Source organism: Gobius niger (assembly GCF_951799975.1).
Source record: "Gobius niger genome assembly, chromosome: 13".
Classification (NCBI taxonomy): domain Eukaryota; kingdom Metazoa; phylum Chordata; class Actinopteri; order Gobiiformes; family Gobiidae; genus Gobius; species Gobius niger.
The window spans coordinates 7,505,656-7,520,705 of NC_136864.1; the positions used below are offsets into that span (position 1 = coordinate 7,505,656).

The window sequence follows — 15,050 nt, forward strand, 5'->3', positions numbered from 1 at the left end:
CTACAGGAAAACAGATATTGCAGCAAAAGAAGAGTCAGCAGATATTTAATACAGGGGTTCACTTACTTATCCCATGCATGTTGTGAATGTCTCGGGTTTTTCTGCAAAATATCTTGAGAAACTTGTGAATAAATTCTTCTATTCTTCTTCTATTGATGATAGCAGGTTGTCCAGGCCCTGAGGCAACAAAACAGCCCCGCACCATGATGCTCCTGCTCCAGACTTCACAGTGAGGATAGTGTAAAGATGTTGAAGTTGAACAGTTTGGGAGGAACAGACAGCGCCATATGTGGAGGACAAATGGAACAGCACATCAACATCTTTACTCTATGATCACTGTGAAATCTGTAGCAGGAGGATCATGGTCTGGGGCTGTTCTGTTGCCTCAGGGCCTGGACAGTTAAAGCAGTACTAAGTAACTCTTTCCCCTAGAGTTATGATTTTTTTAAACTTATTAATTGTCTTGGAGAGTAAATACGGCGCTGACAGGAAAGGCGAAGGGAGAGAGGGATATTGTACATCCAATTATACAATGGAAATTTTTTTTTTCACTCAAACTTGGCTGTAAATACTGTTTAAAGTGACTTTAGCTTTGCCCGTTAGCATGTTAGCTTCTTCTTCGTGATTCCATTAGTGTGTATTGGTGGCTCCTGTCCGGTGGCAGTCAAGTTGCAAACATAGTTTTCTGGCCAGAAACACCAGGGGGAGATGAAAGACCCTCCAATCATCCCATAAACACTTGTATTACCCCCAGAGGGACTACGGAAAGGATTTATTAAGGTAAACACATTAAGGGGGGACACAATTAGGAGAAAAATCTAAGCTTTCTCTAATTATTCAAAAACAACTTTAACAAATGGTGAATTATGAATATGGTTTTCTACTAAATATAAAGCTACAAAGACATGAGGAGGAGAGAAGTGGTTAAACAGCTCATAATTAGAATGCTAATGCTAACGTTAACTAGCGCTAGCTACGACTGCTGTTTTTCCACTTCCACTGAACAATCTGCTGTGAATAAACATCCATATGGGCCCGATTTAGACTTGACTTTATTTGTATGTGATAAGTAAGAGAAAATGGCTTAAAAGAGTCAAAAATTGTGTTTCCCATAAGATTCTGTTTTCCCCTTTGGCGAGGCCACGCCCCCTTCTATGATGATGATGATGATTCTCAAAACGTCGGCAACTTTAAAAATGTCCAGTTGAAGATGAAGCCTTCTGTGTATTTTATTTTGCACAATACTGGCTTATGTAGACAGTGGTGCTTTACTTTGAGCTAAAATTGGCAGGGACGGCCCTCGGTCTTTGAAGAAAATGTGTTTGTTGCTATTGGGTTTTTACATTATGTCACTAATGCCAAGAGAAGAGGAGCCTGGGTGGGGGAGACTTTGTTTGTATCCTGCAGTGTTCTCTGGAGCCTGTGTAAGTTTACATAGCAGAAACAAGGATTTATGAATAGGGATTCGTGACGTTGTGAAAGTGTGACCGGCCGTCTCAAACTGAAATGTATTAAGTTTGTTATGAAAGTCTCTTCTCGCCTTCCTCTCCCCGTTACGAGCGGCATATTTTCAGTGGTAAACATGTTTGTCAGTCTCTCTCTGCCTTTTCGTTTGAATGGAATTTTACTCACTGCCTAATGGCTCAGCATTTATAACCTGCCTGATTTCATTACAGGGTGGAACTCTATATAAAACTCCACACGATTCTGGAGAACAGAGGGAAAAGTCAGGATTCCCACCAGTTCATGTGAATGGCCCTGTTTACAGCCATTATGGCCAAAAACACGATAAAAAGAGATTTAATCCAGTTGAGTGTTTTTTTATGACCCGGGATTACTTAAAGTGCAGAGTTTAGATGTTTGGTGTGGAGAACTGCTGTTTTTAGTCGCGTAATGCAGCAGCTGAGCCATTCCCAAGTAAAGAGCGTCACAGCCTCAGTTTAGAAAGACTCGGCAGTGACTTTCTCGAAAACCAGCTGCAGCGTGGGCGACAGCTTGAGTCAAATACAGATAAAGGTTCAGAAATCGTCATCTATACTGGTTTGTTGGGGCATTGAGGACGTTTCTCAGGCTCCTTTGCAGACAAAGCCCAGACCATGACGGTTAACATTAAATGGGCTAGATGCAAGTTAGTCATTTTATGCTCACTTCTGCCACCTCAGGTCTTATGCGTAACTGCAGCTTTTATATTAAGCTCGTGCATGACGGTAGTTCGGACTGAAGTAACACCTTTTTGAGTGACAGTGCAGGATTTTAGAGGCAGTTGCGGTGAACAGGTCTGAGCTCATTCTACAACATGTAGGGGGAGGAAAATATTTAGTTTTGACATTTTTAAGCTCCGTATAGTCCCTTTAAATCTTATCTTAATCTTAATCTTTTAATCTTAAAATATCCCACAATGAACATGAAATACAATGAGACACAACTTACTTCAAAAATAATGCATCACTTTAGAAAAATGGGGAAAAGATGCTTGTAAATATACTTTTGTGCCCAAAGTGTATTGGTTATCTCTCCGTCATTGAACTATAAGTGGATATAGTAGTAGTTATCACCGCTAAAGGTGGTTTAGGGAAGTATTAGAGCAGGGGTCTCCAACATGGAGATGATTCAATCCGGCCCCTGACTTGTAGAGCACAAATTACTGAGTATGTCAAAAGAAATAGAGTGGGTCTCAAGCCCATTCCTGTGCGGAGTTATGAGGTTTTAAATAACTAACCAGAATGCTCACTCCAGCCATTAGGGGGCAGCTTAAAGAAAGAAAGGAAAGAATTCCTCACATGTCCAGCAGAGGGCACTGACATAAGAGATCAGGATATAAACAACACATTATAGCCACGTGGTTAATGGACAGTGTGGAGAATGAATAATGACAACAGTGCAGCAGAAACATGCTTCTCCCTGCTGCATCTTCATGGGTCTCCTGTACCACCACCAGTGTCCATACATACATCGACATACCGCCGGGTTCTGCTCGCTAAAACTAATATACATGTTAATAAATCTTCCTAATCACTGCTTTTGTCTGTTTGAGTCTATCCAGGTTGAATTAGAGCGTGTGATCTATTTTTTTGGGCTGGCAACTTTTTCTGCTGCTGAATCCTCTTCAGTTGGCAAACCTACAAAGGAAATGAAAAAGAGAAAAGTCCGCACAACTAAGTAGCTCCCAGAAAAAGTGTTTATTACTTACACCACATGTAACATTTCTGGCCTAGGCCCTTCCTCAGACATGAAGGACTAGGACAAATACACACTGTGTGTATTTGTTACATGTGGTGTAAGTAATAAACACTTTTTCTGGGAGCTACTTAGTTGTGCAGACTTTTCTCTTTTTCATCTTCATAGTCGACTTTGGTCCTGCACACTATTAAGATTGGATATGCGTGTTTTTCCTTTTTAACGCTAAACCTACAAAGGAAGCCTTGAGAACCCATCGAAAAATGAGATGAAGGTCAAGATCAATTGAATACACAGTTTAAGTCTGACATGTGACTAAAGAGACAGTTGTTATATTAGTTTGTTATAAATGAGACCGCAGTAAAAGCTGTGGGTGGATCAAAATGTACCGTCAATAACATGCCTGTTCTGATTCACCTTTGACAAGAGCTTTTCCTGCTGTCTCATTAGTTTCTTGTCCTCGAAGAGCACCCGACTCACTGATGAACTCACCCTCATGCTGCTTTGTAACAATAGTTTTTATGCTCTGCCCTTGAGGGGGAGAAGCTTCTGCCTCCGATTAGTCCACACTGGGCTCTTTCACAGCATGAAACGAGAACAGAACTCCTCACAGTTATGCAAAAAAAGCTGAATCTTATCATATTGACTGAAGACATAAAAACATCTCTGAACGAACAGTTTGTACCAAGCTCAAGGCAGGGGTAAAGTCTTGTTAAGTTTTCTGTCATCCTTTTTCTTAGATGTGAAACCTCTGTATGACTGAGAGTCTACTCAAACATATTGATGCAAAGTAACATGTTGAAACTGTCCCATTTTGATTATATCGCCGGTTGTTTTGCCTTACGGTGACTCCTACCAATGGGGCATTGCGTCCTTGGGCAGCACACACCACAAACAACAATATCGCCTAAAGCCAGCCCTCTGTCAGTCGTTCCCAGAACCCAGAAGAATGCAGAAGGGCCACCTAAATTAATTGAAAAGTTTGGAAAAATATGTTGCCGATTTTAAACCCGTCCATTTGAAATATAACCTGTTAAGCTGTAAGAAACAACTTGCAGCATTTTACTGATTACTACCAGATACTTCTTTCCTGAGCCACTGTCAGTAACACTTTTCCCTCTTTCCCCCGGTGTTTAGCGTGATCGGAGCGGACGCGGGGAATGGGATCCGCGTGTTCATCCCGGACATCGGGATGTTCGTGGCCGGTTTGGGGATCTGGCTCCTGTGCCGCAGCCTGGTGCAGAAGAGACCTGCAGAGGAGATGGGCCAGTACAACGCAGACTTCGAGCCTGAGGAGCAGGTCAGATTCTGCTGCTGTTGTTCAGACTTGGAGCGCTTTGTGGGCCGACCCGAGACCGCTCCAGTTTCAACTGTATTTACTGTGTTCATTTTTCTCTCTCATGGTTAAATGCAGTGAGGCTGATGCGTGAAATGCACTTTAATTGGGACATGGAGAGAATATAAAGTTCTATTTTGTATAACATATAAAGTTCTATTTTGTATAACATACATATAAAGTTCTATTTTGTATAACATATAAAGTTCTATTTTGTATAACATACATATAAAGTTCTATTTTGCCTCATTAGGGTAGCAAACCAAACGTCATGTAATGCAGCACGTATTAATTACAAATATCACCTACAAGATCACTGCTCTTGGGCCGAGAGCTCCTTTATGTAGACCAGAGCCAGTGTGAAAACTCCCTTAAAGCAGTACTAAGTAACTCTTGCCCCTAGAGGCCATAAGCGGCACTGCAGGTGTCGTAGCATGTTGCATTTTTTTTACTCATGAATCGTCCGTGAGCGTAAATACTAGGCTGACAGAAAAGACATAGGGAGAGAGGGATATTGAACATCCAATTACACAATGGGGATATTTTTTTTAGCCCGCAGTTAGCTTTGCCCGTTAGCCTGTTAGCTGCTTCTTCATGATTCTATTAGTGTGTATTGGCGGCTCCGACCCGGTGGCAGTGAAGTTGCAATTGTGGTTTTCTGGCCTGAGACACCAGGGGGAGATGAAAGACCCCCCAATCATCCCATCAACACGTGTATTACCCCCAGAGGGACAATGGGAAGGATTTATTAAGGTAAACAAGTTACTTAGTACTGCTTTAAATAGTGTAACAGCACATTTGAAAGCTAAGACCTGCAAAACTGATTTCTTTTGTTGCGCTGCAACGGGGCACGTTTTTATTACATTTTTGAAGCGTTTTTGTCATGTTTTCATCTCTTTATCTCTTTTTTCTATTGTATTTTCAGAGTTTTTATCGTCTTTTTGTTGCTTTTCCTTCAATTTTTTTCATTCCTTTTTGATGCTTTTTGTCTTGTTTTCGTCAGTTGTTCCGTCACTGTACTTCAGTTTCTTTGTCATGTTTGTGTCAAGTTTTTTGTCGCTCTTTTGTGGCTTGTTTGACACTTTTTTGTTGCTTTTCATCCTCGTTTTCGTCGCTATTTTGATGCTTTTTTTTCAAGAAGCTTTTGAAGATTTGGGTAATGACAAACTGGAGAAAATGTGCTCGGTTCAGGCGGGGGTTAAGAGGTTAATGTAACAGATAAACAGCATTATCATAAACATTGATCCAGTTGTTTCTGGTAGTACGGATATTTATTTGTATTCACATTTTTGGGGGGGCGGAGGATAGTCTACCCCAGGACTAGAGCCTGTGCTGGCACTGGCCCATTGAATTGGCATTGAATTGGCCCCTTATCCTAGGCTGAAAAAAAAAAACTTAAAACTCTTTGCTACTTGTTGTAATTAATGGGCGCAGCCAGGGGCCGGAGGGTGTCCGGTTTGGGAGCCTCAGAGTCTCATCTCTGCTGTTTGCGGACGATGTTGTTCTGATGGCTTCAACGAACCAGGACCTTCAGCACGCACTGGGGCGGTTTGCAGCCGAGTGTGTAGCGGCCGGGATGAGGATCAGCACCTCCAAATCCGAGGCCATGGTTCTCCACCGGAAAAAGGTGGTTTCCCCTCTTCGGGTCGGTGGGGAGTCCTTGCCTCAAGTGGAGGAGTTCAAGTATCTCGGGGTCTTGTTCACGAGTGAGGGACGGATGGAGCGTGAGATCGATAGACGGATCGGTGCGGCGTCAGCAGTGATGCGGTCGCTGTATCGGTCTGTCGTGGTGAAGAGGGAGCTGAGTCGGAGGGCAAAGCTCTCGATTTACCGATCGATCTACGTTCCCACCCTCACCTATGGTCATGAGATTTGGGTCATGACCGAAAGGACAAGATCGCGAATACAAGCGGCCGAAATGAGTTTCCTTCGCAGGGTGGCTGGGCGCACCCTCCGAGATCGGGTGAGGAGCTCAGTTACCCGGGAGGAGCTTGGAGTAGAGTCGCTGCTCCTTCACGTCGAAAGGAGCCAGCTGAGGTGGCTCGGGCATCTGTTTCGGATGCCTCCTGGTCGCCTCCCGCGGGAGGTGTTCCAGGCATGTCCTAGTGGGACAAGGCCTCGTGGAAGGCCCAGGACACGGTGGTGGGACTATGTCTCCGAGCTGGCCTGGTGTCGCCTCGGGGTCCCCCCAGAACAGCTGGAGGAGGTGTGTGTGGATCGGGAAGTTTGGGCATCTCTGCTGAGACTGCTGCCCCCGCGACCCGGCCCCGGATAAAGCGGAAGAAAATGGATGGATGGATGGATGGATGTAATTAATGGACATAAGGCACTGAATGGCCCCTTAGTCCTCAAGCAGCCACACCCGCCTTCGGTAGTGCCAGATAAAATGATAATTAAACAGATATTACCCGGTCTTTCGGGTCCGACTTATCCAGAATCCCATGCTTTCCACCTTGTTCCGATGAATTTCCTCCGGCTGCAGGAGTTTGAGTTCGGTGTTGATGACTTGGACCGGCGCCCTTTTCCTTTGGCACTCGCGCCCCCCCTCTCTCTCCCTCTTTACAACTCTCTGTTAATTAAATCAGCTTCGGCTCAGCTTCGCAGCTCGCGTTGGCACAGATGGGCAGATCTCGCCCCGTGGCTGAGAAAAAGCAGAAATCCATCTATAGGCTGGACCAGAGCAGCACCAGTGTCCAATATAAATGTTTTACTGCACTCAGATGAGATTTTAAACCAACGCCGAGCGGGTTTTCTCATACTTACGGCAATAAAACAATGCAAAGCTGCTAATGTTTTCACACCGTTCGCCAAATAGAGTGAGTGACGAGACGCAGCTGCCAACGAAGCTCTATTTGGATTTGAGCGAAGGCCAAAATCCGGGCGATGGTTCACGCTGCAGAGTACGTACGTTTTAATGGGTGCAGGTTAATGTGCAGTCGTCCATGTTGTCTGCCTGAGGTCTAGAATACAAGACAGTCATGGAGGATGAATCCGATGCAATGACATGAAGAGTAAAGGCAGCAATGGAACAGTAAAACTAAACGAGTGAATCCGTAAAATAAAAATGATATTACGAGAAAGCTATTCATTTTGACGGCGGCAGAATGGGAAGCACTGTCTATGTCCAGGGTTTCATAAAAGCACAGGTGGTCAGTAACTTAAAGAAGCCCTGTAGTTAAGTAGGGTTTAGGATCTACATGTGTATATTTATCTCAATGTATACATCACTTATCCATCTATACATTAGGACCTGAAACTGCTTTTACTCCTCTACATTTGAAGGGTAAATTTCATACTTTCTACTCCACTAGTTTTCTATAAAGAATACAAAGTGTAAAGTTGACCGCACAGGTAAAATCCTCATGATGCACATTCCTGAACAGTAGGTGGCGCTGTGCAGATGTATTGTCATTTCCACTGACACACGACAAAAATGTGTTGCCGTGTTTTTATATTTTTGAAAACGCAAATGTATCATTCACAACGCTTTTAAAACAGATTTGTGCTTTCTACTTTGAATACACCAAATACTCCACTGCCACCTGTAGTATATGTTCTTTTACTCCAGTAATGAAGTAATGAAGTACTTTGACAGCTATGTTTCTAGTAAATAAAGGCACAGAGACATGGAGAGGAGCAAGGTGGTTCAACAGCACATAAAAACGGACAATGCTAACCAGGAACTAACGTTAGCTTCATGCTACATATGCTAATGTTAGCAATGAGTGCTGTTTTTTTTTGCTTCTTACTGACATTTTTGGGTGAAAAAACATCCATATGGACCAGATTTTAGCTTGACTTTATTGGTGTGTGATAAACACGTTCATGGTCTGCCAGCAAAACGGTTAAAAAGAGTGAAACGTTTTGATTCCCCTGATTCTCCTCTATATATGGCTTTCATAAATGAGAACAGCAGGAAAACGGTTGCCCAATCCAGTCCACATTCTGGAATCTGAGGACTGGAGAGTCTGTGATCTTGGCCCGTCTGCTGAGGGATCCTTCGGCCTGGGTCTCTATAGCCTGTCCGTCCATGGGAATGGATCTCTCCTTCTGTGGTTTTCCCCAAGTTTTTCCTTGCCGTGCTGGAGAGTCTAAGGACGGGGGACGCCCACGCCGCTCATCGCTACCTCTTATTGGACATTATATTTGCCATTATATTTACCTGAACTTTTAATTGTCATATTTATTGCTCTGTTTTATTGCCTTGATGTTTGGTGCAGCCCTGTGAGGCGACTTCAGTTGTGATATTGGGCTATACAAAACCATTAAACTTGAAACTTTAAATATGATAGAAAATCCCTGAGAGAAAAAAAACATGATTGAAAAAGCCAATTTTCTATTTACAGGGACAGTCATAAAATGAATTGTGCCAAAATGAAGGCATCTAAAATTCGCTTTGCTCTAATTTGTTTTCAGATATTTACTGCAGGCTTTGGTAAAATTCTGTAAATTTCAGTCAGTCAGTTTGCTCAAAAGATGCCCATATTATAATTGAAATGTCCCTTTTTCCCCCCTGCTAGACGATTGTTTACAAATCTGAAGAAATCATAGAATGGATGTTTTTTTGTATTTGGTGGAAAAGTACTACATTTAACGCTGAAATATGGGCCTGAAAATAACTTGTCGATTCCTTTGCAGGAGGAGGAGGAGAAGCTGAGCCTGGACGACGACAACATCTTGCTGGACGACTTCGAGGCGGGATACGAGGCGGGGTACGAGGAGGACGAGGATGACGAGGAGCTGTTCGACGAAGAGGAGGAAGAGGAGGAGGATCAGAAGGAGAGCGCTAAACTGCGGGCGCTGCGGCTCGTGGCTGAAGTGGCCTCCAAAGTGAAGGAGATCATCGGAAACCTGATCACCACGGCCGGGAAAGTGGTGGTCACTATTCTCCTGGGCATGACAGGTGAGGCCGCTGTCGTCACGCGTGAGTCATCGATTACATTTACGCAACGGCCAGAACGTTTATTGACAGATGCTCCGGGGCTTCTGTGAAATAAAACAAAAAGAATACATCTTAATGTTTATAACTTGTGGATAGTTCACCAAACCATATTTTGAGCTGGAAGCATCAGTGATTTATGTTGATAACAAATTACTTTTACTCCACTACATTTGAAAGATAAATATAACACTTTCTATTCCACTACAGTAAAAAGTAAATGTGTCCACATGTTCATTTTAAAAGCATGCAATGCACCCTCTCTAAACAGTAGGCGTCGCTGTGCAGTTATTTGGTCAATGCCACTGACTCATCAAGGAATAAGGTTTGTCCTCGTCGTGCTGTCGGACATTTTTTTCTTCACTTATTTAAATGGATTGGCACTTTCTACTTGCTTACCCTTAACTAATAATTTGACAGAGCAACATTAACTTTTATTAGAGTAATATTTGACTATATATTATTATTTATTTGACTAATAAATAATAATATATAATATTATTTGACATTTGAAATAAATGGATAGATACTATAGATGGTTTGTGGAGTGGGTTGGTTGGGTGGTATTTGTTGGTTGTTTGGTTGGTTGGTTGGTTGGTTGGTTGGTTGGTTGGTTGGTTGGTTGGTTGGTTGGTTGTTTGGGTGAGTCGGTGTTTGGGTGTGTGGTTGGTTGGTTGAGTGGGTGTTTGTTTGGGTGGGTGGTTGGCTGGTTTGTTGAGGTTTGTTGGAGTTGGTTGGTTGGTTGGTTGGTTGGTTGGTTGGTTGGTTGGTTGGTTGGTTGGATGGTCGGTCCTTAGTGGGTGAGTGGGAGTTTGGTTGGTTGGTTGGTTGGTTGGGTGAGTGGGTGTTTGGTTGGTTGGTTGGTTGGTTGGTTGGTTGGTTGGTTGGGTGAGTGGGTGTGGTTGGTTGGTTGGTTGGTTGGTTGGTTGGTTGGTTGGTTGGTTGGTTGGTTGGTTGGGTGAGTGGGTGTTTGGGGGGGTTGTTGCCTGGTTTGTTGAGGTTGGTTGGTTGGTCGGTCGGTCGGTCCTTAGTGGGTGAGTGGGAGTTGGGGTGGTTGGTTGGTTGGGTGAGTGGGTGTTTGGGGGGGGGGGGAGTGTTTGGTTCACTGGTTGGTTGGTTGGTTGGTTGGTTGGTTGGTTGGTTGGTTGGTTGGTTGGTTGGTTAGGTGAGTGGGAGTTTGGTTCGTTGCCTGGTTTGTTGGGGTTTGTTGGGGTTGGTTGGTTGGTCGGTCCTTGGTGGGTGAGTGGGAGTTGGGGTGGTCTGTTGGTTGGGTGAGTGGGTGTTTGGGATTGTTTGGTTCGCTGGTTGGTTGGTTGGTTGGTTAGTTGGGGTTGTTTGGTTGGTTGAAAGATTGGTTGGTTGGTTAGTTGATAAGCTCTTTCCAGAAGATGGTGAGAGACTGTTGTGGAGCGGAGGGAGCTGCAGGAGGAAGAGGAAGGAGGGGGTGGAGCTGACCAGTGCAGGACACCACGCTCTGAAACAGGGACAAACCCTGGAGGCGCTGAACCGTTTCAGAGGATCAGAGGAAACTGAAGGCAGCCAGCCAGGTTTCCTCCGGGTGCTACAGTTTCCCCAAGCTCCAAAAACACACTGTTCAGGTTGGCCCATAGTGGTGGAGTGGCTCAGTCGCAGTGGCTCAGAACTGAAAGAAATTAGAAATTACTTACTTATTTGATTGGTTGGTTGGAGGATTAGTGTGTTGGTTGGTTGTAGAAAGGATGTGGCATTGACCTTAGACCATCACCCCTCCCGTCTCTCCTCAGGTATGATGCTGCCCTCCCTCACCTCCGCCGTGTACTTCCTGATCTTCCTGTTCCTCTGCACCTGGTGGTCTCTGTGCCGGACGTTCGACACGCTGCTGTTCAGCTGCATGTGTGTCCTCATGGCCATCTTCAGCGCGGGACACATCACCGTGCTCTACCTCTACCAGTTCCAGTTCTTCCAGGAGGCCATCCCTGCGGGAGACAGCTACACCAAGTGAGTATCTGTGCGAGGCATTTCCTGTAGTGGCATTATCGACTGAGGATCTGCACTTTACCTATTGAGGTGCCCACAGGGGTGCCCAAACTTTTTGTCTCCGAGGGCCAAAATGAAAAAGTGTCTGTGGGTCGCGGGCCAAACACAGCGATGTCAAGCGTGAAATACATATAACTGCAAATAATAAAAGTGACTTTATTTTATTTTTTGGTATACATTTGCATTTGAGTCTATCTATGCAAATAACATGTTACATTAAAACAAATGTTAACTATGGCAAAATCCTACTATAAATCCTACAAAATCAACTATTGTAGCAATATAGTGCAAAATGTAAAAAGCAACAACACCTTTACAGGACTTATAGTGGCTTTACCTCAATCATTTGTTAACTCAAAGAAAATGCCACATTAGATCATTTTGAAACCATTTTGAAACAGCCTTTGCAATAAAGTTGGAAAACTGTGAAAGTTGATGCTACAACGCTCTGTGATTGATAAATACCAAGACACCACAGCAGTGTTTCCTTTGCGAAAGGAGTGAAACAGGAGTGTCAACAATTTGAGATGGTGGCCAAACAGTGTACTGCATCCATATTTACCACCATTGAGAATGAATGGGAGGGAGTTAGTATTAACTACACGCAGCACAAAAGTAGGTTACTCTGGTGGACCAATACAATTGTTTTGGCGGGCCAAATTTGACCCGCGGGCCCCACTTTGGGCACCCCTGGCTTACTTTACTACGATGAATATAATACTTTCTAATCCACTACATTTCTATGATGCACCACAGTAAACAGGAAATGTGTCCATGTGTTTTCTGCTAAATAATGAACACTCTATGAACAGAAGGTGGCGCTGTGGAGAAGTTCATTCAATGTGCAAGGAAGATATTTTGACCCCATTGTGTTGCCGTAGAAAGGGTGAATTTGAGCGCAAATATTTTTTATCTATTTAAACAGATTTGTGCTTTCTACTTTGAGTACTGAAGTAATTTCTACTTCCATACTTTCACTTGTAAGTATATATATTGGAGTCGTGTTGCTGAATTATTGCCACAGCGAAAAAAAGCCAAATATGCTACAGATTTACAAGACAGAGTGAAATCAATGAATGAAAAGAGTTGTTATTGTCCCGTTTGTTTAAGTGTTCTCTTTATGACCACACTTCCGACACAGCGGGGAAGTTTATGATGCAGCGACGCGTTTGTTTAAGTCATTTTAAACATTTACGAACAGGGCAAACATCAATTGTAACTCATGCGCCGACTCCACCAGGGGAGGCCTCATCTATGCTCGGTGCGATAATGTTTCCCGACTGTTTTATTATGAATGAGAGCAGGAAGAAAACGTATCAAAGGAAACGTCACAAACAAAGGAAGCACATAAAGTGAACACAAAAAGAAATCAGGGATTGAGCTCAACAGTATAGTTCTGGTCACTGCTGGGGTCCAGAAGTAAAAATCCCATTCTTTTGCATTGATTTTTTGAAAAATTCCAATATTAAACACCTTAACCGAGCACATTTTCTCCAGTTTGTCTTTACTCAAATCTGTTTTTTTGTGTGCATTTGAAAAGCCCTTCTCGGGACGGACATTGCAAATTAGCCTTGGCTATAAATGTTGTGGTGCATGTTGACTGTTCACACTTGTCCCTATCAAATGAATCGAAAAGCTTCTTGAAAAAAGTGTGAAAATAGCAACAAAATTGAGACAAAAACGAGGCAAAAAAAACTATGAAAAAGTCACAAAATGTGTCACAAAAAACACTACCAAAAAGCCAATAAAGAGCAACCGAAAAGTGAAGAAAATGTGACAAAAAAGCAGCAAAAGTGCAACATAACTGTGAGAAAAAGCGATAAAAAAAGGCAAAATTGTGATGAAAACCGAACTAAAAAGTGTCGACACTGAGATGAGTTTTATTGGTCTTAGCTTTCAAATGAGGCATTACACTGGCAAATAGTCTGTGACTTTATGGATTTGGGTAAAGTTGAACTGGAGAAAATGCACTCGGTTAAGGCGGGGCTTAAAGGAATAGGCCACCGTTTTTCCATACTGAGATATGTTTTTACCTGAGCTTAGACGAGTTCATTTGTACCTGTCTGGTCTTCACGCGTGTCCTCAGTCATGTAAACACAGCACAGACGTCGTTAGCATTTAGCCTCTCCTCCTCTCCACTATAGCGACCAAGCTCTTCCACGTTTTCCCTATTTAAATATGGTTACATGAAGTGTTATACGATAAAGTATAACAACACAAAATTAAACTATGTTGATTTTCTAAGCGGATAAAAAGGGGAACTATATTGTAATTTATTCATTATTAGTTTATTTGACAGGGACAGTGCACATTGCACATTAATGAACATTTCTGTAAATGTGTCAGCATTAGCTGCAGAGCTAGTTTTCAGCTGTTGTCCCTGGGCAAGGTTTATAATGCCAACAACAGTTATAAAAAACAAAACAATTTAAAAGTTGAGGCTACATACTTACATAACACATGTTGACACAATTCATACATTGATAGTATCTGAAATGTTCGTTCTGTGACCTGCACAATAGAATGAGATTTTTGGTGCAAGGGCAGGTCACACAGTTCAAACATATGACATTATAAGGATCAATATGTGCAGTTATTATTTACACGAAAGCACCTGTGCAGAGGATCCTGACACTCGGCTCCAAGATCTGTCCAGGGTCTAATGAGCGCATCGCTGATTGGATTTCGACCTGTTTTTTAATTGAGTCTCAAATGTAAGGCGTAGTAATACCAGGAGTTGTTCAAAATCTGCGCAGCATCTCGTCATAGAAGGGGGCGTGGCTTCGCCGAGGGGGAAAATAGAATCTTTAGAGAAACACAATTTTCCACTCTTTTTAGACACTTTCTGGTGAAATATGAACTTATTTATCACACATAAGTAAAGTCAAGTGTAAATCGGGCCCATATGGATATTTTCTCACAGCAGATTGTTCAGTAGAAGCAAAAAAACGGCAGTTGTAGGTAGCACTAGCTAACAGTTAGCATTAGCCCGATGCTAACATGTAGCATCAATAATTCAGCGTTTGTTAAAGTAGGTTTTGAATAATTAGAGAAAGTTTACATTTTTCTCCAAATTGTTTTCAAACATGACCATATATGGGCATTTGCAGAGATGCCGTCTGTATCTATATCTTCACTTTACTGTGTGGACGCCGCACAGTAATATCTGGAGATGCTGGTTATCGTTGTATTGCCATAAACTGAAAGAATATTACTTTGACTTTCATTATGATGAAATATTTTAGTCGAGGTAATTAACACCGTTTTAGAGGATGCTGTACGGCCTGAATAACTGTAGTTTGTTAGATTTATTCCTCCTCCTGTGATCTTACTTTCCTGAGGTATTTGCTCTGCCACCCGGCTCTAAAAGCTCTCCAAAACAAAGCTGGTGGTTTCTCCTCCCCCGGTGGATTAACAGGGCATTAATCGCAGTCGTAAGTGCCACAGTAACTCTCTTCACAGTAGTAATGATTCCGCCTTCGCCTCTCAGTCACTGCTGCTGCTGCGCCCGTTGTTTTGTTGCCCTTGATGTTGCGGAGTTCATCGATCGGGCAGTTTCTCATTTTAAGCTGCGCGCGTATC

General features: G+C 43.0%; 1 protein-coding gene across 1 annotated transcript in view; it reads left to right on the forward strand.

Moving 5' to 3' along the window:
- piezo2b (piezo-type mechanosensitive ion channel component 2b) overlaps positions 1-15,050 on the forward strand; it is a 175,494-nt gene that overhangs the window by 63,444 nt on the left and 97,000 nt on the right. The window contains exons 5-7 of the mRNA XM_079569635.1: positions 4,315-4,477; positions 9,152-9,416; positions 11,216-11,429. Of these exons, the coding sequence (XP_079425761.1) occupies positions 4,315-4,477; positions 9,152-9,416; positions 11,216-11,429 (642 nt within the window). The remainder of the gene's footprint in view (positions 1-4,314; positions 4,478-9,151; positions 9,417-11,215; positions 11,430-15,050) is intronic.